The following is a 23,687-nucleotide window of genomic DNA, read 5'->3' on the forward strand; positions in this document are numbered from 1 at the left end:
TGAATAATTCCTTTGTTTTCTGCTGTTAATCCACTTTATGAAAATTCAGCCAAAAATTAAACAAATGTACAAAATGTGCTCCATTCCTCCCAGCAACCCGGGGCTAATCTTAAGCTACTCTCTAATAATGGCTCCCTCCTGGTGTGGGCATGAAGGGCACAAATGGCAAGAAAGTTTGCATCCCTCCCATCTCACCATGCACCATAAGTACATACTATTCATTGAACTCTCATATAGTCAGGTTCCCAGGGCGATAGTTTCTATATGGCATCGGAAAAAATGACTTAGCTACCTTTCAGTCCACAGGTTGAGGATGTCATTCAACTTGTAGTCCCTGAACAAAGCTGATTTCTATTACTAGAAGCCATTTGGTGCATGAATAGACTCTGAAACCAATAGCCAACTTTTACTTTTTGCATAAACAAAGACTTTATAACTTGTGTGCCCATGTCCTACGGACAAGTTCATTTATTTCTGTTCAATGTGCATTTTCATAACAAGCTGAGCTTGGTTTATGTGAAGCAGCCTCTAAACTGTTTATTTACCTAAGGGTTCTCCATGTTTCAAGATGAAACGAAATCGTTTGTGGGGCAAAGCGGAAAATCCAGGGCTTGTTAATGAGGCGGAAGGCCAGGTTCAATGGGGGAGTGAGGGCAACCAGAAGAACAGGGTTTAGCTATCCGTATTTATGGGGAATCATCAAATCAACAACAGGGAGGAGCCTTGCCTGTGCCGAGCAGGGAGATGAGCCTGCTGTGGAAGATAGCTCCTAACAGCAGCTGCACCTTCCCCGCCCGCAGCAGCTGTTGGTGGGAAGACTGCTTTGTTTATTGCTTAATCTATCACTGTTGAGCTGCCTGCCTCAGGGAGGCTCAATTTAAGATAGATTGAAAGGTACTGTCTGTCAATTGAATAAACACAGATGGTTTTCCACAGCAAAAATTGATTTTTTTTTTCCTCGCCAAAGACATAAGCACTAAACGTGATTATCTTTGGAAGCCAGGCGTGAAATGTCTTAGCTCCAGCCCCTGCCACTCAGCCCTAGCAGAGAGGTGATCCCACGTGGGGGTCTGGGTCTCTCTCACCGTGATTTTGGGTTCTTCAGGCGGGATAAAAATTTGACTTCTCTAGAGAAGAGTCCAGTTAAGTCCAACCCAATAAGGAGGTTTGAGTCAATCCATCACCTGATTCACGAAATAGTTTTACCATTCCTAGGTCACTGGCTGGCAAAGGCCTCCTCTAACTCCTTCCTGATTTGCCTAAAGACACACAGCTACACCTAGATTTCAATCTCTTCATTGTTCATCCAGAAGATAGGGAGAAGACCAGACACAATCCATGCCATGACATTAACTGAAGGAGACGTTAAGATGAGTCCTACTCCCAAAACGTCTTTGGAAGCAGGTAGATCAGAGATGCTTGAACAAGTCATGCTAGGTACCCAGAAAGCTATATACCTTAGCAACTAACTAGATATGGAGTCATTTATACTCTGGAGTTTTGAAGAAAGCCAAGGGTAAAATTGTGGAGCAGTGGTCCAAGAAAACAGGTGCATGGAGGTTGAAGAAGGGTGAATAGGAAGAGAACCCTTTGTATAATGAGGAGATTGAACAATATGTTTTCCTATGTCTCTTTAATTCCAAAACATAACTAATGGGACATCATTCCTACAAATTATTCCAGGGAGCCCCTGGAAGCAATAGAATGGTCTGTCTCCTTCCATTCCACTAATGTGAACATGTGGAATGGCGGTTGAAGGATTTCCCAAGAGGAGTTGTTGCAAAGGTAGCGGAAGAGGGGCAACTGCGAGCAGGTGGGCTACAGAAATGCTTTAGAGACAGAACTAGAGACAATGACGAAACTCAGAGGTTTTTAGCCATAAAAGGGACCTTAGTACCATCCTCTCATTCTAGAGATGAAAAAATGGGACTAGAGACAGGAATTTGATAGCCAAGATCCTATAGCTAGAGACAGAGGTGGGATGTCAAGTTAAAAATCTTGGTTCTTTCAGTTACACTACCTGTCTTGCTTTTCAAACTGTCCAATGTAATTATGGACTGCCAGGAAAGCAGGTATGCACAGTAAATAGGTGAACGTAGCAAAAAGAAGGGAAACCAGCTGACAAAACCGTAACCATAGATCTTTACAACTGTCTTGGTCCTAACTTCTGAAGCTCTGCAGACAGTGAGTACTTCCTCATATCAAGAGACAAAAATCTTTTAATATTTGCCATGTGAAAAAGAGAGCTGACTGTTCTATCTCACCTGCATAGAGAAAACCAGAAGTAAAATTGTCTTAAGAAGTAAGAGATACACATTAGGGCATATTTGCAGAATTTGGATTTATCTGAAAGTGGGTTAACATGTTTGTAATCTGTCAGAATTGGCCTGTCCTCAAGTCAAGAAAAACTTGATTCAGGGTTTCTAAAGTAAGAGGGTCAAATCATTTTACTCACTTAGAAAAAGAAAAAGATTTAAATCCAGTATTTTTCTGCACAAGGGCTGTTTCATAAACACTCTTCTTAAGTAGAAACAATGTATCTGTAGCTGTTTTTCAATCAGTTCTTAGAGTTAAGCCCCCTGCAACTTTCTTATACATATTCAGACGAAAATACATATTACTGAAATTTTATTCATTTCCTCCCACAGACTTTAGGTGAAGCATATGTTAAATGTAAACACATTTCTATTTCCACTCAGATATGATCCCTTTTTTCTCTTATGAAACTACTGCTTCAATGTAGCAGACAAGGACAGCCGACTATAAGTAAATACATTTGGCTGAATACTTGTATACCAAAAATAAATACTATCCCTTATGCACTTACAAATGTTTGAGGAATTGATAGCATGATCAGTTTTCCCTCAGAAGGATTGCTCTTGTATGATAGAATTGCACCGTGGATGATTAAAACTGGATAACAGCCGAGAGGACCTCCATCGGGTCAGAACTCAGAGTGGGAGATAGCACTCCACAGCCACGCATGGATCTTTATATGTAGAATTCAGAGTGGGAGATGATAGCACTCCACAGCCACGCATGGATCTTTATATGTAGAACTCAGAGTGGGAGATAGCACTCCACAGCCACGCATGGATCTTTATATGTGTCAATGTTTGGTTGTGTTTTCGCCTTGAAATGATGTGTTGAGTGTTTCTCCTATATCCTCAGCAATGTCTTTTAAAAATAATCAACACTCAGGGATTTGTTTTAAACTGGTTTCCAGTGTTATGAATTTGGCGACTGTCCCTTATGCATGAGATTCTTTCTTAGGGTTGACTTTTCATGTCACAAGTGTAAAAAAAAAGTTCCTTGGTTTGTGATTATAAATATTCCTGAAAGATGACTCAAATCATATTTTTAAAGCACTAGCCTCTGCTTAAAGAAATGACAAGGTGAAGTCTTTCACAAACTGGACATTCTATGTATAATTTTTCTGCTATGTAAATCTAGTTGTTCACGTACAGCCATGCATACCATGTAACGACAGACCACATCTATGAGGGTGCTCCCATAAGGTTAGTACCATATAGCCCAGGTGTGTAGCAGGCTATACCATCTAGGTTTGTGTAAGTACACTCTATGATGTTCATACAACGACGATCTTACCTAACGACGCATTTCTCAGAACACACCCCCATTAAGTGACGCATGACTATAGTTTCCACGACTTAATTGACCACACCTGTATATCAGGGCATGATGCTTAAAATAATAATTTCCTATCTGTTCCCTTTTCTAAAAAAGGGAAAGTTTGCTCTACATCAGAAGAAGCATTCATAAGTTGAAGTGGAAAACTTAAGCCTTGATGGGCCTTTCAGACATAATAGTGATCCATTTGGGCCTCTCCCCAACCCACCTACACCACTCATGAGCGTTCCAAAGGGTCTTTGGAGGGTACAGAGACAACAACATATGTGAGGGTTCCTTACAAGCCATAAAGAAAAACCAGGGGTTCCTAGGGGGACAGGGTCAAGGGTCAGTCTAGACGTACCCCTCATGACAGATGTTTCCGTTGATGAGGCTGAAGGTGGCCACAGAGGGGTTGGTACTTTTGAAGGAGGTCATGCAGGTGGTACTTCTGCCAGTGCTATGAGACCGGGTTATTAGGCCAGGCCGGCAACAGAGGAGCTGGGTGTTGAACTGTTTTCTAAAACTCTTGCTCAGCAGGTAAAGGGCAAAAGGGTTCACACAGGAGTTGGTGAAGGCCAAGAGGCGGGCACAGATACTGGTGACGAAGTGGAGCAGGGAGGTGTCCACCTCGGAGTAGTGGTAGGAGCGGTACAGGTAGATGACGTGGTTGGGGAGCCAGCAGAAGGCAAAGAGGCCCACGAACACCAGCACTGTCTTGGCAAGGCGCTTCCGGGATTCAATCTAAGGAGAGAGTCACACACAGAGAGACAGAGGGACAGAGAGACAGTGTGGGAGGATTGCAGAGAGACAAAGATAAAGACAGGGGAAAAGAATTAGTGAAATAGATGAGCTCACAAAGCCATGGAAAAAGTTCAATAGGAGAGAGAGGACAAGAGAGAAGCAGACACATGAGGAAAAAGCAACAGAAACAGACAGAAAAAGTGGGGAGGGGAGCCAGAAACACAGAAATGAAAAAGCCAGGAAGCAGAAATCCATGAAGCAGAGTACAGTTAGAATGTGCCACGGAGAATAGATCTTTAAACAAAGTTGATTATATGCTTGAATGGACTGCGCGATGAAGTTCTAGTAAGTGCCCTCTTTTTCCTCAGGAGGGCATTTGGTGAAGTTTATCAGCCATATGACTTCATGTCTTTCTTGGCTCCACAGTTAATAATTTCTTATTCCCTCTGATGCTCAAAAAAACACCCAGATTTGTTCTTCCTCATTGGCCAAACCAAAATATCTCCCTATTATTATTTTTTTTTTTATCTCATGTTATTTCTGAACTATACAGGAAGTTCTTAGACAAAGCAGTTCTTAAACAAAGCAGGCTGAGCATCTCCTCTTGCTCCCAACTCCCTCTGCTACCACAAGGGGAAACGTCTTTCTCATTAAAGAATTTGGGGTACAATGGATATTCACTACGGAGAAGTCTTTAAGTAGGGAGACAGTTTCACTGAGAACTGCCACTCCCCTTCCCACAATTGAGGCAAAAAAAAGAACTTTGAGAGGTGAAGCCTCCAACTGAGTCAGTTATACCTTTAAATGGCTGGGAAGTCTTTCTGCTTTTTCATCATACATACCACATGATCCACCTTTGGACTAGAAAGCAAGAACTGAGGAGAAAGACAGAGTTCCCGGTTTCTACCATTCATACCTCAAGGATGAAATTATGGGGGACTGTGGGAGATGGGGAAGGGAATCTAACACATATGGAGGCCATCCTGCCTTCTGGGCACTCTAAGGGTACATATGCTATCTCTTGTAATCCTCCAACAGCCTTACAACATAGGGCTTATTACTCTAAATCATGGATAAGAGCATTGAGGCTCTGAGGGGGTTAGTAAGTCATGAAGCCTGGATTTGAACTCAAATCAGTGTGAACCTGTCTTCATCAAACTACGTCTTATTCTTCAACCAGACTCATTTTCCTGCCCCCTCTGCTTTGTCCCCATGTGGTGACTCTCTTTCTATCCAAACAACATGATCAGAGTTTAAAGAAGTGATATCCCAAGGCCAGTCCTGTGGCCGAGTGGTTGGGTTCGGGTGCTCCACTTTGGCATCCCAGGGTTTCACCAGTTTGGATCCTGGGTGTGGACCTATCACTGCTCATCAAGCCATGCTGAGGTGGCGTCTCACCTAGCACAACCAGAAGGACCTACAACTAGAATATACAACTATGTACTGGGGGGCTTTGGGGAGAAGAAGAAAGAAAAAGAAAGAGGATTGGCAACAGATTAACAGGTGCCAATCTTTAAAAAAAAAAAGAAGTCATATCCCTATGAGCCTCAACATTTTATTTTTTAAACAAAAATGCTTTTCCAGATATTTCTCAAAAAGAAACCCATACTCCAAATCTTTCAGGTTCTCAACACCTCCCTAGCTTAGGTCTTTAATAAGAGAAGAAGATTATAAAGAACAGCTGAATTCCTGGGCTTCTGTGACTAGGAGTTTCCATTTACCATCTGGCCTCAGATCACCCACCTCCTCTAACTGCAGAATCAGGCGACCACCTAAATACTATACTCGTCAGTGAGGTGCAAAAGAAATGCAAGGGATCAAAGCCCCAAGGAGGAAATGAATCAATCCTAAGCACCCACCTGCTTCTTGATGTGTATATTCCCTTCCATGGGTAGATTGTAAGCACTCTGGACCAGATTTTTGGCAATGAAGTAGTAGTAGACAGAGATGATCGACAGTGGGATGATGTAGAAGACCAGGAAGGAAGCCATGGAGTGGATTTTGGGGTGCAGCTCATTAGAGTGTGGGTACGGGGCACAGCTAATGAAGGTCTGGTTGGTGCTTTCCTCGTGGAAGGGATGTAGATCAGAAAACACAGCCTCTGGGATGGCCAGAAGCATGGAGATGACCCAGATCAGTGCTGCTTTCAGGCAGATCTTCATCAAGGCATGAGAGGCTTGGATATCCATTGGCCGGACGATGGCTTTGTACCTGGGGGAGGAAAGAGAGAACGTTCTGTGTAAGTTGTCTAATATTATTATGGATGCCAGGGCTGGGACTAGGGTGAGGCAAGCGAGGCACCTGGGGTGCAAAATTTAAGGAAGTGCTCCCTCTCAGGTTCATGCAAGTGCTGACTCTGAACTCACACGACCCTGACAGTGAGCGCTTCCTTAAATGTTCTACTCTAAGCACCGGGCTCTCCTTATCTTAGTCCCAGCCCTGAAGGATGCCTTCCCCTTTCTCCAGCAGTAACATTCTGCCCATGTTCTCTCTTGATTTTAAGAATCTTCTCAGAAAAGCTGAAGCTTTCATTTTTCTTCTTACATCATAGAAATTAATAAGAAAGCATGTTTAAAGAAGGCACAGAGACAAGGTTGGCTTTTTTGGGGCAAAGTCTCCATTTTGAGGGAATCTTAAGTCATTGAGTATTTACGTAGGCAGGCCTCTTCTCTTTTTCAAAGGGTGCAGAACAAATAGTCCACTGAAAAAGTTATCCACAGAAGCATCCCTGCAGTTGTCAAATTAATCTTTCCCCTGCCCTCCTACCCTCTTTCAGCCTTGTCTTGCACTATTTAGGTCCTTCCTAGTTTCTGTGCTATGTGTGCCCCTGTCTTGGGTCCAGTGCTTTGGGAAGCAGAAGCTGAGATGAAGTCAGCAGGACAAAAAGTTTCTTGGGGAGTAATACCTGTGAAAGGAAAAAGGGAAGGAAGCAGGACTGGGCAGAGGGAGCTGTCAGACCCTGATGCAGACCTAAGAAGGTCTACACCAGCCAAGGTGATCAACCATCCCACTTTGCCTGGCAATTTCTCATTTTTAGCACTGGAAGTCCTACATCCTGGGAAATCTCTCAGTCCCAGCAAACTGGGACAGCTGGTAACCCTACACTAGCCCAACGGGAAGCTCAGGAGCAAAGATTGCCCAGCGGAATCCTGTCTTGGGTGGAAATGGCCAGGCCCTTGTATCACCACCTTGCTTAGTCATTGGCTGGGGCCAACCAAAACAAGTGTGACCTCAGTTACTACCTGGTTCAGTCACTGGGCAGGAACCGTCCAGGAAGAGCATGACCATAGCTTGAAGGGTGAAGCGGACCCTGAAGCGGTCCACTTCAGCCAACCACAGTCCCTACAGCTGGACAGTGAGTCTTTTCCTAAGGAAGGTCTGTGAGGAGCATCTCCATGTCTGCCACAATGCCTAGCACAGTGGGCTGCACACCTATTTTGTGTGCACGTGTCTGAGAACCCACTAGAAGATGAGCCTCTGGTGGGCAAAGAGTGTGTCTTTTTCCATCTTGGCATGTGCCAGCACTGCGACTTGCACACACTCCACAAATGTTTGTCCAGTTGAACATGAGCTGCTATAGTGTGGAAGTTGATATGATTTGGGACCAACTAAATGTGAGGGTGCTCATTGCTGAGAATGCTGTGTTGAACCTGGGTTTGACCTATGATATTCTTGCATATCATGGGCCTCAGTGAAGGAGAAACACCTATTTCCACTTGTTTCCATGTTGATTAAACCTCCATTGAGTTACTACTCTTGGCTGCACCCTGACTCCTCACTCACTTTCCTCCTCCCTCCAGAGAAGGGAGAGTGAGTTATGAAGTGGTGAGTTTGGGAAAAAGAAGCTGGCATGTACACTGGGCTCAGAGAGGCCTCTGGTCGTCTTACTGTTTCTGACTAGGGGAATGGCACATCTAATATAGAAGATCAGAGTGACTGCAAGTTCATTATTGCTGTGGGCCTGAGTCACATTCTCCAAACAGCTTTATCAGACATGGAGCAATTGTTTTTATCATCGTCTGTCTGATTTCTTTATCTAGCTCTCTGTTCCCAGCTCAGGTAGGGAAGGGAGGACTATTATTTCTTGGACATCCCTAGCACTCCGGGACAACACTATAGTCCTGCTTCAGTGTACCTGCGTTTGCTTTTCCATTCGTAATTTGTATTAGTTCGTTTTAAACAATTATAAAAAAGAAAAAAATTTCAAAGGCAGTTCCATTTTCTTCTGGCACTTTCTCTAGGCACTAGTCATTTCAAACATTTTTATTCCAAGTTTAGAATGTAAGCAAGGAATTGGTATCTTTAATTAAAGGTACATGAACATCTTCAGGCAAAGATGTATATGACTAAAGATATCCCTAATAAATTGATTAGCGACAAAGTGGTAATTATAACTTTCATCTGCATTTTCTGGCAGATAGCAGTCCTAAGTACCATTAACTCTCCAAGAGAAAGTGATTCACTCATGCATAAGTCAGAAACCAGAGTGAATGGCTTACCTCCTCCTCTCTTGGGAATCTTGTATTCCTAAGTGCAAAATGCCATGCGAACTACTGAGTCGCTATTTCAAATTCACAGCTTTTAAAACATAAAAGATAGCATAAAAACATTTCTTTTATAGTTTTGCCAGAAAAATAATTTGAATCTAAATCTAATTAACCCTCTAGATTTATGTACCAGCTTTCAGGAAATACGGGGAAAGAAGAACCTGCTAAAGGATGCCATGAAGATACAAATCCTGAATTGGAAAGTTCTACAGGAATAATGACCGCATTTTTTTCCTCAACAAATATATGGCATAAAAAAGTAGAGAGGGGGGCTGGCCCAGTGGCACAGTGGTTAAGTTTGTACGTTCTGCTTCGGCAGCCCAGGTTTCGCCAGTTCAGATCCCGGGTGTGGACATGGCACCACGTGGCAAGCCTTGCTGTGGCAGGCGTCCCACGTATAAAGTAGAGGAAGATGGGCACGGATGTTAGCTCAGGGCCCGTCTTCCTCAGCAAAAAGAAGAGGACTGGCAGCAGATGTTAGCTCAGGGCTAATCTTCCTCAAAAAAATAAATAAATAAAATTAAATTTTAAAAAAAGGAGCAGTTCCTCTTCAAAAAAAAAAAAAAAAGCAGAGAGGGATGGTTACAGACTGACTGAGATGTGTAAGACATATCAATCAAGTGCAATGTATAGACTCCTTTTGGATTTTGATTCAAACCAAACAACCATAAAAAGATATTTTTGAGACTATTGAGAAAAATCAAACATAGATTTACTATTGGTGATACCAAAGGAATTATTTTTAATGTATTGGGTGTGATAATGGTATTGTGGTTCTGTGTTTATAAAAAGACTTTATTTATTAAAAACACACCCTTAGGGCTGGCCCCGTGGCCAAGTGGTTAAGTTCGCACGCTCCACTTTGGCGGCCCAGGGTTTCACCTGTTCGGATCCTGGGTGCAGACATGGTACCACTCAGCAGGCCATGCTGAGGCAGTGACCCACATGGCAGAGCCAGAAGGACCTACAACTACAATATACAACTATGTACTGGGGGGCTTCGGGAAGAATAAGAAGAAAAAAAAAAGATTGGTAACAGATGTTAGCTCAGGTGTCAATCTTATTTGGAAAAAAAAACCCTTAAATATTTACCAATGAAAAAATATAATGTCTAGGATTCGCTTTAAAATATTCAAATATATTCATATATCAATTGTGCAATTAAAAAATAAGTAAAAATGCATTACAAATAATTTTCTGTTATGGAATGTTCATAAAATATCAGAGAAATTAAAGAAACCCCATTTACCAAGCTCTTGCCTTGTGCCAAGCAGAGAATAGCATCTACATTATCTCATTTGTGTTCCAGACAACTCCAACAGGTAGGTGCTACTATCCCCATTCTACAGGTGACAAATTGAAGCTCAGATAGTTTCAGAGGTGGTGGAGTCAATATTCAATTTAGGACCAACTCTTTTAAGGATACCACAGCTCTTTCAGAAGGAAGTTTTGGGTAATCCTTCCTAGAGGCAGAGAAACAGACCAGATGTTTCCAAATGTGTATGGGACATACCAAATGTTCCCTGGAAGTCTAATGATTCTATAGAGCATGGAACATATCAGCCATTTCTTCTTCCAGTAGACTGCTATGCCCAGAGCTCCCAGTGCAGAGAAGACACCACTGGGTGGTTCTTGTTTAGGAGTGACGGCTGCTTGGGCTGGAGTGGATACTCAATCTAAACCAGCCAATGAACTTTCTGGCCAGCTACTAAAGAAACTTTCTTTCTCTTAAGCATTTAAACTGAAAAATAGAGAGGATGTAGTTAGTCAATGATAGATGCTGGAAATAAAAGATTTTGATGTCGAAGAAGGGATCAGGGCAACCATATTTTAACCATGTGCAAGATAAATAAACAGAGTAGGTGGATTAAGAGAAAGAATGAGGCAGACATAAAAGAAGAAGCTAGGATGATGTGACCCCAAGTCATACAAAGGGCCCTTGGTTCCTGGCCCATGAACTACTTTTGAATGTACAAGAGATCTCCTGCTACAATCTTACGATTTTCCTGTTCCCTTTTCCCTTGAGTTAGTGTGAGTGGCTTCTGTTCTTTGTCAACAAAAGAGCCGTATCTAGAACAATTAGACATGATGGTCATTTAAAGTTATTATCACATTTATTTCCAGGATCATTTCATATAGATCATCCCCCATTTGCTGCCCTCTGAAAGAATAAGCTGTCAACTTTCGATTGTACTTAAGAGATAGACTAGTCTATGTCCTCTTTCTAAATTCTCCATCACCTTCCTACCTCTCCTTTCTTCATGCCCATTCCCAGAGTCCCCATTCATCTGAATCCTATCCTTCCAAATTCCAGCTTTTAAGTACCATCTTCATGAAGCTTTTGCTGACGAATCTAGGCCTTGATAATTCCCGTTCTTCCTCCTAAACTGTCTAATTTTATGACAGGATTATTAACTCTTCCCATTTCATGCTTACTTTCCACTCTTTTGAATTGTTTGCTAGTTTTCCATGGGTGTGTCTTTTTACCTGACTTTCTCATAAGTTTCCTTAGGTCAGGAGATTATATGTTCTCTTCTCCTCTTTCTGTATCACTAAAAATGCTCCAGGTCCCTGTTCTGCATACCACTTATTTCAAAGTAGAGGCTCAGCAAATACTTGCTAATTAATTGATTAATAATATGTGACTTGCCGATGTGTCTCTTATTTCCAATTTCTCACAAATGAGAAAAAGCAGATTCACTCTTACACACTTAGTAAGAATCATTTCTTCATAGACTGACAAATTCACTCCTGATGATATGGGGTTCAAGACAATTGGTTCCCACTTCTGAAAACATCTGTGCTTCGTTTTTCTTATGCAAACATTGGAAAGGTCAAAAAACGTTCTCTGTAAGATTAATGTGTCAAAGAGATTCTTAGCAAGAGAAGTAGCTGGCTCTCACACCCAGAGTTGGAAACTTTTGCCCACAGAAGTTATGTCTTTTACTCAAATATGGGCAGTTTGTTTATTTTTAAAGATCCAGCATTTCAGCCCTTATTTGTCCATAATTACCTACTGAAGTCTGTAGGAATCGCTGAACAACAATCTTTGTGAACCTCTATCACAATCCTAATGCACACTACGTGGAGAGGATGGAGGTGAAGGGAAAACTCAGTGAACTAAATGGTCTCTAGAGTAACTGACACATTGTCAGCATTTAAATTAGAATCCTGATACCTAATAAGAATTGACAAGACTATTAAACATTGGCTTTATTTTCTCCGGAGACTAAACCAAGAATTTTTCTGAAGAAATGTGGTGCAATTATTAGCTGGCTTATAAAATGACCATAATCCAGAACAATGGAATCTTATCTCCCTTTGAGCCGTTACTCTGCAAATGGGGAACTTGCCTCTCCTTGGTGCCCATTCACCCATTATCTTTAAGTGTGTAACAGATTACAGTCATTCTTTTCTGTCCTCTCCAGGCCAAATAACTTCCACGCTCTTTTTCACCCCTTCTTAATATAATCCAGTTTCCTCTGGGCTCTAATGTGGACTTGGGAGCAGAGAGATCTGGTTCCTAATGGTGATTCTACCAACCAGCTTTATGGTCTTGGACAAATCATGAACTCTTTGCACCTCAGTATTCTCATCCCTGCACAGGAGACAATTCCTGCAACTTTCAATGTAATAACTGATTCAGACAAAACTGATAACACCATTGAGGGAGAGGTTTTACAGAAACAGGATATTCACATAGTCTCAAAGAGTCTCCCCACAGATTACTATTTAACTGCAAAGGGGGAAAATGTACCTTAATGATGGTGAGATCCAGAGGTCACATCTTTAATCACCTGGTCAAACCCAGGGCCACCTTCTCCAGTAGGCAGAGTGGGCACAAGGTCTGTGGCCCATGATTCTTTTAGGAGCTCAGGAAAATGTTTTAATTTCTTTTAAAATCAGAAGAAAAAAAGGAATATAATCCATCTTGGATTATATTTGTCTTAATACAATTATAAAATATAATTCTTAATATTTTTTATGGAGAGAGGGTCCCCTGAAAGCAAAAGTGCCAAGGGCCCATGAAATTCATAATGTGGCCCTGATCAAACTTAGCAACACAAATGGTGGGACAACCTGAGATCATATGCCTGCCGGTGCAATGCAGTGGGAAGAACACAACATTGCTATGCAGTATTCTTGCCAAAAATTTTTAACCTGAATCTAACTATGAGGAAACAATCAGATAAATCCAATTCTGACACATTCTATAAGATCACCGGCTTAGACTCATCGAAAAAGTCAACTTCATTTTTTTAGAACAATGTAGGCGAGCTACTATTCTACCTTAAAGGAAATTAAAGAGATATAACACGTCATCTTTTTTGCAATAAATACATATATCGAATCATTACGTTATATACCTTAAACTTATACAATGTTATATTGCAATTATGTCTCAATAAAACTAGAAAAAAAGATATAACAACCAAATGTAATGCATAAACCTTGATTTGATCCTAGATTTTTTAAAAAGCTATAAAATACATTTGGGGGACGATGGAGGAAATTTGATTATGGATTATATATTAGATGGTATTAAGGAACTATTGTTAACTTCATTAGGTGTGATAATGGCATTGGGGTTACATAGAAGAGTGTTCTTTTTCTTAGGAAATACACACTGAAATACTTAGGAGTGAAAGGTCAGGATATTTGCCCCTTACTTTTCAGAGTTTGGCAAAATAAAAAAACAACAACAAACAAGCATATATACAAATATTTATACAAACATGCTAAAAAGAGAGTGAGAACAAAATCTAGGAAATGTTATTGTCAACTGTGGGTGGGTATTATACAGGAGTTCATAAACAGGTTGGGGAAAAAACATACACTAAAATATATAATTTTAAAAAGATAAATAACAGTAAAATAATTTTTAAATAATGTGTCATACATTTTATTAACAGTAAACCCTTTTGTCATCAGAAAGACTTTATTATGAAAAACTTAGAATTATAATGTGATTGAATGTGTCGTATCTGATTAGTGCCTACACCAGGAACAAGGGAAGTGTCTTCTTTGTTGTATTCACATTGTTCTCTTGGGCTTGCAATTTTAGTATCATCTACACTCTGAGGTTTTGTTTTGGCAGGAATATTTTTAAGCCACCTGTCCGTTTGGGGAGGTTAGTTTAATTAGAACGAGATCAGGCACAAACACACGTCAGTCTGCAGTGCCTCGCCATAAACTGAAAGGGCAGGGAAGAGTAAGGTGCCGTCACTGAGCCTTCTAGGTGGGGAGACCCCTCTCCTGCTGCTTGAGCTGCCCAGGACAAGGGATCTCTGACACGGACTCAGTGACGGTGAGCCTCGATTTGGATACTACATACCACTAATGTTTAATTCATCCTGATTTTTAAATATAAATAGAAGTTTTGATACTTTCCTCCCTTACTTGTTAGGGAGCTGCATCACGTTGCACCTCTCCTGGAGAGTGTGAACCCCACTTTGGAGTCCATTGTCCCAGAAGACACTTTCCAGAAAATGTGATCACCTTCCTGAATTTAAAGTCCTGCCTCGGATTATGGAAGGAAGGCTCTATTTCCCAATAAGGGAATTTTTGTTCATTCCTCCAGCAGGTGGAGGAGACATATGGGGGGCAAAGACTGTAGGCAGCCAGATTTCTACATATTTACTTTCTTCAAAGGCTAACTTTGCAACTACCCTGTGGGAATTCCTTTCTTGTAACAGATTGCAGGGGAATAAGACCATTCCGCATCTGGGTTTCAATTAGATTGATTCTGTTCACCACCACCACCACCACAATAATAACAGTTAAAACTTACTGAAAACTTACCATGGATCAGACAACTATGCTGTGAGCTTTGTTTACATTATCACCTTTGATCCACAAAACAATTCTATGTGGCAGGTCCTACTATGATTGCTCTTCTACAGATAAGGAAACTGAGGCAAAGTAACTTTTCTAAGGCCATCAGTGCCAAGCACTGGAGACAGGATTTGAGCTCATGCAGGCTGTCCCGGAAGCCTACCACCAGGTCCTACTGCTTCCTATCATGATGGTCTTGTGGTTGACCAGGCAACCTGGGCTTTCTGGTATAGGGAAGGAAAAATCATTTCCCCTCTACCCTTCTAGGTTCCTGGCTGAGATCTCCCTGTAATAAGACAGATGAACAGGAGCAAAACAAACAGTTTAATAACATGTATACCTCCTATATATATGGGAGAGACCCAGGAAAACTGAGTGGCTGCCCAAAATGGCCCAAACTATCACCTTAAATAACATTGTTACCACACAAATAGGGTTCTCCTACCTGATGCTCAAAAAAAAGCCGATTATTACAGCATCAGCTTTTGGGTAAAAAAAATCAGATTTATTACTAGATCTATCTGCAAGGAAAGAGGAGGCATCAGCTTTCAGATCTGTCTCCTGATCCAGGGCTTGGGGAAAAATTTACGGGATGAAGGGCAGGGTGGTCTGAAGTGTGGAGCCAGATGACTGGAGGTGAGAAGTGAGGGAACTGATGATCTGTGCAAGTGTAGTCAAGCTTCATGGCTCTTCATAGGATGCATGTTCACAAAATGGTGGTGTCAGCATGATCTGAGGGTGCAGTTTTCAGCCCTTTCATGTCAAAAGGGTCGCTTATCCTATTGGGCATTTGTGCAGGCCCAATTGAAGGGCAGGTGGTCTCAACTGGCCTGAACTGGACAAGGGGTCTCAGTTCCTGAAAAAACACTCTTAATTACTCTGTTGATAAGATGGAGGCAGTTGAACTGGTCCTAGAGTTACACCATTCCCAGCTAAAGATAAAATAAGATGTTGGAGGTTTGGGGAGGCAGTAATGGGAGGTAACCAGGAAAAACTCAGTAAACAAGGGTAAGGCTGTTATGCAGATTTAAGTCCTGCCTTCTCCATTGATAAGAGTTTCGGGAGATTTAGAGTCATTCTACTCTTCCTGGTACAGAGAGGGAGACACCCTTACAAACGGAGATTCCCCTTATAAATGTAAATGTCTCTTACAAAAGGGCAACTTCTACTACTCAGTTTTCAGAGCTTTTCTTGTATCTGCTCTTTCTTAAAAATAATTAGCCTAAAATAATCCTTATGCCAAAGAGACACATTTTGGGGTAGCAAATTCTGCTCCCCTTCACTGGTATTGGAATTAAAGAAGAAAACCAAAGAAATTATCCGAATGTCTGTTCCCTATCTGCTCCAGCCATGGTGAAAGCAGTGTGTTTCTGGGCAGACACAAAATTCCTGTTCATCTTTGAGTCTTTTATACCAAGTCTCTTGCCTCTTTCACCCCTATATATATACCCTCAAGTTCCCTGTGGCTTGAGGCCTAGAATGAGGTCTGGGCTCTTTCATTTATTCAGAGGCCTTGGGGCCTGAAGAGGCCATCTGAGTGAGATGTTGGAGCCGAGGCAAAAAATGGCATCACGGAAGTATTCAAAACCAGAGGCTGAAACGAGGCTAGAGAAAGAGCCACTGATGTGGGGAAGATTTCAGAAGTGCAGGTACTTGTTCTGGGATAAGAGGGATGTAGAAGCTCGGGCTTAAAATGAGAAGAGAGAGGCAAGCAATTGTTGGACATCTTATGGTGCTTTGGCAGAAGGACCTGGGCAACTCTTGACCCTTGGGCCCGAAATGGGTTTCAGAGGGATGATCTAATTCCAAAACTCAGTGCTAATCCTGTGAGGGAGCCCAGCCTAGCAGGAGGGGTCTAAGCAGGATGAAGTATTACAGTTGCCAGTGGGGATGTTTAAAATGACAAAGGAAAGCAGTAACCCAGTTACATTTCAGTAGGTGTGCAAACATCCTGGCACGAGTTATTCGTAGGCCATTCCTCAAAAATGTTATGGTGGGAAGAACATATATTTATAACTTGTTAGACTTTTCCAGCAATTTATGAGCCAAAAAGTTTGAAGAATGTTTATAAATCCCATTCGCAAATTGTAGTTAGACACAGTCTGCATTTACTCTACTGTGTAGCATGGAAGATACACAGAGAATGGGGACAAAATCACAAAGACAGAAAAATCACCCCTGCTCTAGGGGGAAGGTAGAATAGACTCTGGATCATAAATTGTCTTCATAAATTGTCATTCACCCCCAAACAGACCCTGAGACAAGGATTTAAGCACAAGTAGTTTATTTGGGAGGGGATCCTAGTGTGGGGGCCTAGAATTGGCCACCCCAAGATATGTCTCTTTGGCATGAGGATTTTTTGGGGGCTGGTTACTTTTAATAAAAGCAACTCTGAGGAGTGGAGTTTGCTTGCCCTTTGTTGGCAAACATTTACGTTTGTAAGGGAAATCTCTATCTGTAAAGGTGCCTCCCTCTCTGTACCAGGAAGAAGACAGGGGATGACCTTCTCTCTAGAAACTCTTAATCAATGCCAAAGGCAAGGACTTAAATCTGCATAATAATCTTATTCCTGTTTCTGGTAACCTCCTGTAACTGACACACCCCACCTCCAACATCCTCCTTTGCCTTTAGCTGGATATGATATTTAAGGTGGGAGCTTCAGCCATTTTGGCGAGTTACTCAGCTTGCCTGAGCCACTCCCATGTATACATGTTATAAAGCTTTGTTTAATTTTCTCCTGCTATTCTGTTTCATGTGAATTTAATTTGTTCTCCGGCCAGAAGAACCCAGAGAGGGTAGAGGAAATGTCTTCCTCCCTTACACTAGGAAGCACAGGGAGGGAGTGGGGAGGTGGGAGAGGGAGGGGATGGAAGCCAATAAAGGTAACTGGAGCACAGGCCTGCTGGGGACCCCCAGAGACGGTAATGAGTACGTTCCAGAACTGTGCCACCAAGGGGTGAGGACGGTGAGATGTTTCCTACCAACTCCACTCCCTCTTTGGCTGAAAACTGTCCTGAGGTGTTAATTCTGGGGCACCCCGGCTTGCTCCAAACCTTCCACGGTCAGATGTCACCATCCATCAGAGAAACACAGGAAGCCCAGGTCTGTAAGTCACCTCCAGGGTCCACGAGGGATATCAGCAGGCCACCAACAGCACTCACTATGTAAAGTCCTCTCCCACCAGCTTATCAAACATATACATAGAAAATGAAATATCAGAGACAATTTTAAATATATTTCAAATTATTGGGGATAAAAAGAGAATTTCTAAATTATCTCAATAAAATACTTTTTCTTTTCAAAATAAGAATTATTAAAGCTCAAAAATACCATCACAGCATATGAGTCATTGTGTCTAATTATAAAAATTTAACAGCAATCTATTTAAATTAAGCTTTTGTGAGAGGCTTTATACATGGTGAAATGGTGACCGAACTTTGTAGCTGATTGGGTCCCCGGGCCCAGAAGGTTGATCGTGGCAGTGTCAGGGAGGTACTGCTGTGTGGTAAAGGAGACCATGACAGGGAGAGAGAGGGACTGAACGGAGACTGGGAGCCTTGCATTCTATTCCCACTTCCATAACTAGCTATTTTTGCATAAGTATGCTGTCAGTTGCTTTTTATTCATTTTTTTATTTAACAAAAACTTACATAGCACTAACTATATGCCTGATACAGCTCTCAACACTTTTCAGGAAGTAACTTCTTGAATCCCCTAGGAAGTGGATACTACTGTTGTCATCCTCTTCTTATAGATGAAGAAACTGAGGCACAGAGAAGTTAAATAACTTGCCCAAGGTCACACAGCTAGGAAGTGGCAGAGTTAGGGTTTGAACAGAGGCCTTCTGGTTCCCGAGTCGAGACCTTAAACCACGTGACTTTAATGCCTCCGTTTTCTTCATTTGTGAAATGGAACTAACGCTATCGACCTTACTTGCTATGAGGAGGACCTAAATGAAGTGTTTCAAAAACACTTTCAAAACCAGGAAGCCTCATTTAAATAAGAGGGTTGTTATTGCATTTCCTGAAAAGGAATGACTGTCCACTAGAAAACATCAACTGGTTGAGATTTTGTCAACACCCTCCCCACTCCTTTATCATCAGAAATAACAACCATGCTAATGGTACACTCACGCTTTTGACTAGGAATTCTAGCATTTTATAAAGAAGCCGATACACTATTTCATTTCATCATTACAAAAATTACAACAGTCTTATCGTATATTAAAAGTAGAGACCCTCATCCCCTTTTTACAGATCAGAAAACTGAGGCCTGCAGAGTGACTTGCCCGAAGTCACACAGTTGACAATTAAAAGAACCAGGGTCCAACTCAGACATCTTTTCACACTCAATGCCTTTGAATTTATCTCCATTATGAATAGGGGATGAATAGGTCTCTGCTAAATGCAACCTTGAAAAATTAATAAATAAAAGAAAGACAGAAAAAAAAAAATGAAAGAAAGAAAGAACAGCGTTATTGTTTAATGGGTCTGGACTTTTTTCAGTTTGGGAAGAGGAAAAAATTCCGGAGAGGGATGGTGGTGATGGTTGCACAACAATGTGGATGTACTTAGTGTTACTGAACCGTACATTTAAAAATGGTTAAAATGGTAAACTTTATGTTATGTATATTTTATCACAATAAAATTAAGAAAGAAAGAAAGACCAAAAAAAAAAAAAAAAAAAAAAAGAAAGAGGAAAGGAGGGAAGAAGAGTTTGTAAGTTTGTCACCATGCAACTCTGGGGATATCGTAAGGACCAGTTGAAAAAGTTTGCTCTGAGTCAGCAAAGACATCATCAAAGAAGGTGGTCTAGAGGCTGTTAGTTCATTTGAATGACTTTTTCCAGTTAAAGAAAATTTCATATAGAAGTGCCAATAGCTCGTTGTAAGATTTATAGACGGTAGAGAATTCTAAAAATAAAACAAGAAGAAAAAAATCATCCCGTAGCCTAAGTATTTGCGTCTCACACAGAGGCTCGTGACCATTCTAGCCAGCAGGTGGCACTCTGCAGATGCCAGCTAGCCCCTATGGGCACCATGTCTATTTGGCTCCAAGGAGCACAGGTGGTCACTAGAGGGCAACGTCCTTGCTCTCACAGATCCTTCCTAGGATTAGCTCCAGGGCAACGCATCACGCCTAAAACAAGCAAAGCACCCCCACTCCACCGAAACTAGCACATCTAACAATCAAAAGCAGGTCTTAAACATCTACTTTTGCATGGCTCTGTACTAGGTACAAAAGAGGTCAAAAGAAGTATAAACCCTGGACACTCAGTGACATTTTCTCTCATTCTATCCTGGAAATTAAAAAGACTCATGCAACCTGGGTCACAGGGCTATGAGTTCATTAAGAATTAGGTCTGCGTCTTGTCCATTTTATGCCTATTTTATCTATTGAACAAATACATAATCAAAACTAAAAATTTACAACTGTGCACCCAATCTGTCTGGCCTGTAATGCCTTACTTTCAGATAAGGAAATGGGTTCCAGATGCTCAAGATAACCCATTCCTCCCCTGCCACGCTCCTAGCCAAGTACTCCTCTCAAGCCCACTTCTCCCAAACCACTCTGGACACCATCTTGTTAGCCTTTTCCCAAGACATCTCCTGTGGCCCAAACACTTCCTATTTCTCTAACCATTTCAAGCCCAGAAGAATCCCTGGGGGTCCTGAGGAGATGATTCTCCCTGAGCACAATTGCCCTTTTCAAGAATTTTAAGGTGACTTCCTTCCGTCAACCTACGATGAAAAGACCTTAGAGGAGACAGCACCATGCACGAGGGTGAACATTAGAAGGAGGCAGTGAGAAGCCCAGTGTCTGTTTACATTTTTACACCTTTACGTGGGGGCTCTGCCCCCATGCTCACCACCCAAGGGAGCTGGAATCTGGCTAAGCCTTGGTTTAAAACTCTCTCATTTTCTTCATTTAAACAACTGTTAGTATCACAGAGGACCCAGAGCATACTGGAAAAGACACATGGCTTAAAGACATTAGATCGACTCTCAATTTTTTGATGATCCAAAAGCTAATGTGCATGACATGACAGTGCCTTGTAGCCTAAAGCATCACACAGCTGTAGGATTTGTATTTATTATATCCCTTCGGAAGTCTGTCCTGGCCAAATGGACAGGGCTCATGGATTCCCCTAGGTCCCACTCCATTTAGATAGGACACTGCTAAATGACCACCTCAGCAAGTGTGCACACACATCCATATCAGGGACAGCAAACTAAGGCCCACTAGCCAAACCTGGCCTTCTGCCTCTTTTCATATGGCCCGTGAGCTAAGAATGGTTTTTACATTTTAAATGGTTGGGGAAAAAATCAAAAGAAGAATAGTATTTCATGACATGTGGAAATTATACGAAATTCAAGTTTCAGTGTCCATAAATAAGGTTTTACTGGAACACAGCCACACGCATTTGCTGACATAATGTCTATGGCTGCTTTCAGGCTATAACGGCAGAGCTGAGTGGTTGCAACAGAAACCTTTGGGCCCACAAAGCTGAAAATATTTACTATATGGCCCTTTACAGAAAAAGTTTACCAGTCCCTAGCCTATGTGCACTAAATGTGTGAACACGGCTAATGTTCCTGTTGTTCCCTGCCTGTCCACACCAAAGCTGCTGGGTCCTTCTTTAAATGGAGGAAAGCTCGTCTTCCATTTCACTCAGTGCTGCCAGTTAGGCTTACTAATTTGCGGTAATGAAGACAATAGGCCACTGACCTCTGCCGCTGGTCCTCCAGTATTCAACACTCATTGGTCAGGATGCATAGTCAATTTATCAGCACATTTAAGCACTAATTTAGTATCTCAGGCTCTGCTTGGCATTATGGATATAGAAGTCCCTGGCCACTAAGGATTTAAAATCTGGTTGGGGAAGCGAAATATAAAATCTGGTTGGGGAAGAAAAATATAAAGGTAAAACCTTTAAAGAACAATCGAATAATACATACGTATCTTCCCGTTTGTGAAGCCCTCTTAGAATAGAAGATGCTAGGTCAGCATATGAAGAGCTGTCATCGTGGTACAGACATATGGGTACATGTTTAATTACAAACCTGCTTTATATGTAACTATGGAGTATAAAACTTCGAAGTCATCAAGCCCCATTTCCTTAATTTGAAACAGAAACTGGTGCCACAGCTCGTTAGCTGAGAACCAAGACAAGAAGCAGGTTCCTGGATCTCCCAGTCCGTTTCGTTTGACTAGAGCACTTCAGATTCACAGGACCTTTTAAAGCATAAATAAAGAATGCTTAAAGCTAAATATTTACTACACTTATCTTCATCCTGTAGTACATGTATTCCTTAAGCCATCATTTTAACCTTCAATTTTACCTCTGTTGACAATCTAGGAAAGAAAAGATGCCAAATTCTGATTTTTCTGCTCTTCTCTGATGTTTCCAATCCTTTAAAGTGGAAGGGGAAAAGAAAAGATAATAATGAAATTCTTAAAATTCTGTTTTGGTCATCATTTATTTAAAGAGAAATAAGCATCTCTCATATGTTCTCATGGAGAAACTCCTGTAATTTTGTTTTTACATAATTTTACATTGTTTTTAAATTGTGTTTAAAGTATTTCTCATAACAGAGGCCTGACCCTGGTATGAAATTGCCTGGCAATAAAAACAACAACCACCAAAAGGAAAAAAGAAACCTTGAAAAGTTTAGAATTGAACTGTACTTATTCCATTTATATGTAGACAGCATGAAGAAATAAGTGAGTCACATGGACATATTTTTGTCACAGTAAATTCTTCTCACACTGGAAATAAATTTCTTTATGTGGCTGCATTTCACATTTTCCCCTTATTTCTTTCCTATGTAACCTTTAGCTATTACCACTGGCCAATTGGTCTGAGCACATTGCAAAAAAAGAGACAGCAATAAAGAAGTGACGTTTAAAGAAATATACCTTAGGAACATTTTGGCTCTTTCCTGCTCACGAAATTTCAGCTGTTATCAATCACTGCATAACTGACTGTTGGCTCTAGCTTCTGCTTATTGGGGCTAAGAGTCCTGGCCTAGTTGAAAGATCCCAGAGGCTTTGATGTACCTACAATTCTTGGCCGGGTCCACCACTGCAGGCCTCGGCTGAGATTCCTGACTTACTCACTTTGAGGTTAGCCAGAGCTCCCTTCTCTGAATGTAAATTGCTGAGATAATTTGAGGCTCTGAATGCTGATCCCACAGGTCTGACTAGATAGTTCTGTACTCCTCTTAGAGGAACTGGGATGTGGGTAGCTTTGAGGTAGCTGATCAGGTCTTTAAGAGAGGTGGTATAGGATTTTCCACTTCTGATAATGGCAGACTAGCTCGTTGCTGACCAGCTCTCCTGAAATGAAAAGCTGGAAAATCTCTTTGAAAACATCAGAGAAATACTAAGGCAGTAAGGATTCAAGGGGCCAAAATCCTGGAGAGAAGGGAAGTGCAAAGAGATGAAGTTGTTATTCAGCATCATTTTCCCTTTAAGGCATTTACCAAATTTCAAGCAACAGCAGAGAAACTGAGCTGAGCAGAGGATTGACGAATAAATGAAAAACACTAAGAAAAGTTAATATATTGAGGTATATGAGGAAGCCATTTGGTTTAAAACTGATTCGGCCTGACCTTGTTTTTCCAGAAAGGCCTGACAGGACCTGTTGAACATGCAATTGTACATTTGCTTTAAACATGTACACTGTCCCAAGCAAAGAATACTGGTTTTAAACATAGATATGTGTGCCTCCCTCCCATATCAAAATTTCTTCAAAAATAACATTTCTTCCCAGAAACTAAGGATCAACCTGACCTACTATGTACATCTTATGACCACTGACCTGCCACCCATTGACCTGCTGTGATCATCTGGTAACCACTGACCTACTGTGCTCGCAAAACCGCTTGTGACTGTAGTAAAAAGAGATATTCCTGTCATATTTGACATA

At 41.4% G+C, this 23,687-nt stretch overlaps 1 protein-coding gene across 1 annotated transcript in view; it reads right to left on the reverse strand.

Annotated features, from left to right (window-relative positions):
* Positions 1–3,980: 3,980 nt before the first annotated feature.
* GRPR (gastrin releasing peptide receptor) overlaps positions 3,981–23,687 on the reverse strand; it is a 30,375-nt gene continuing 10,668 nt past the window's right edge. Inside the window, exons 2-3 of the mRNA XM_046673136.1 lie at positions 6,234–6,585; positions 3,981–4,374 (exon numbers count right to left, since the gene is read on the reverse strand). Coding sequence (XP_046529092.1) covers positions 3,985–4,374; positions 6,234–6,585 — 742 coding nt within the window. The 3' untranslated portion in view covers positions 3,981–3,984. The remainder of the gene's footprint in view (positions 4,375–6,233; positions 6,586–23,687) is intronic.

The sequence above is a fragment of the Equus quagga genome, chromosome 10 (genome assembly GCF_021613505.1).
Source record: "Equus quagga isolate Etosha38 chromosome 10, UCLA_HA_Equagga_1.0, whole genome shotgun sequence".
NCBI lineage: Eukaryota > Metazoa > Chordata > Mammalia > Perissodactyla > Equidae > Equus > Equus quagga.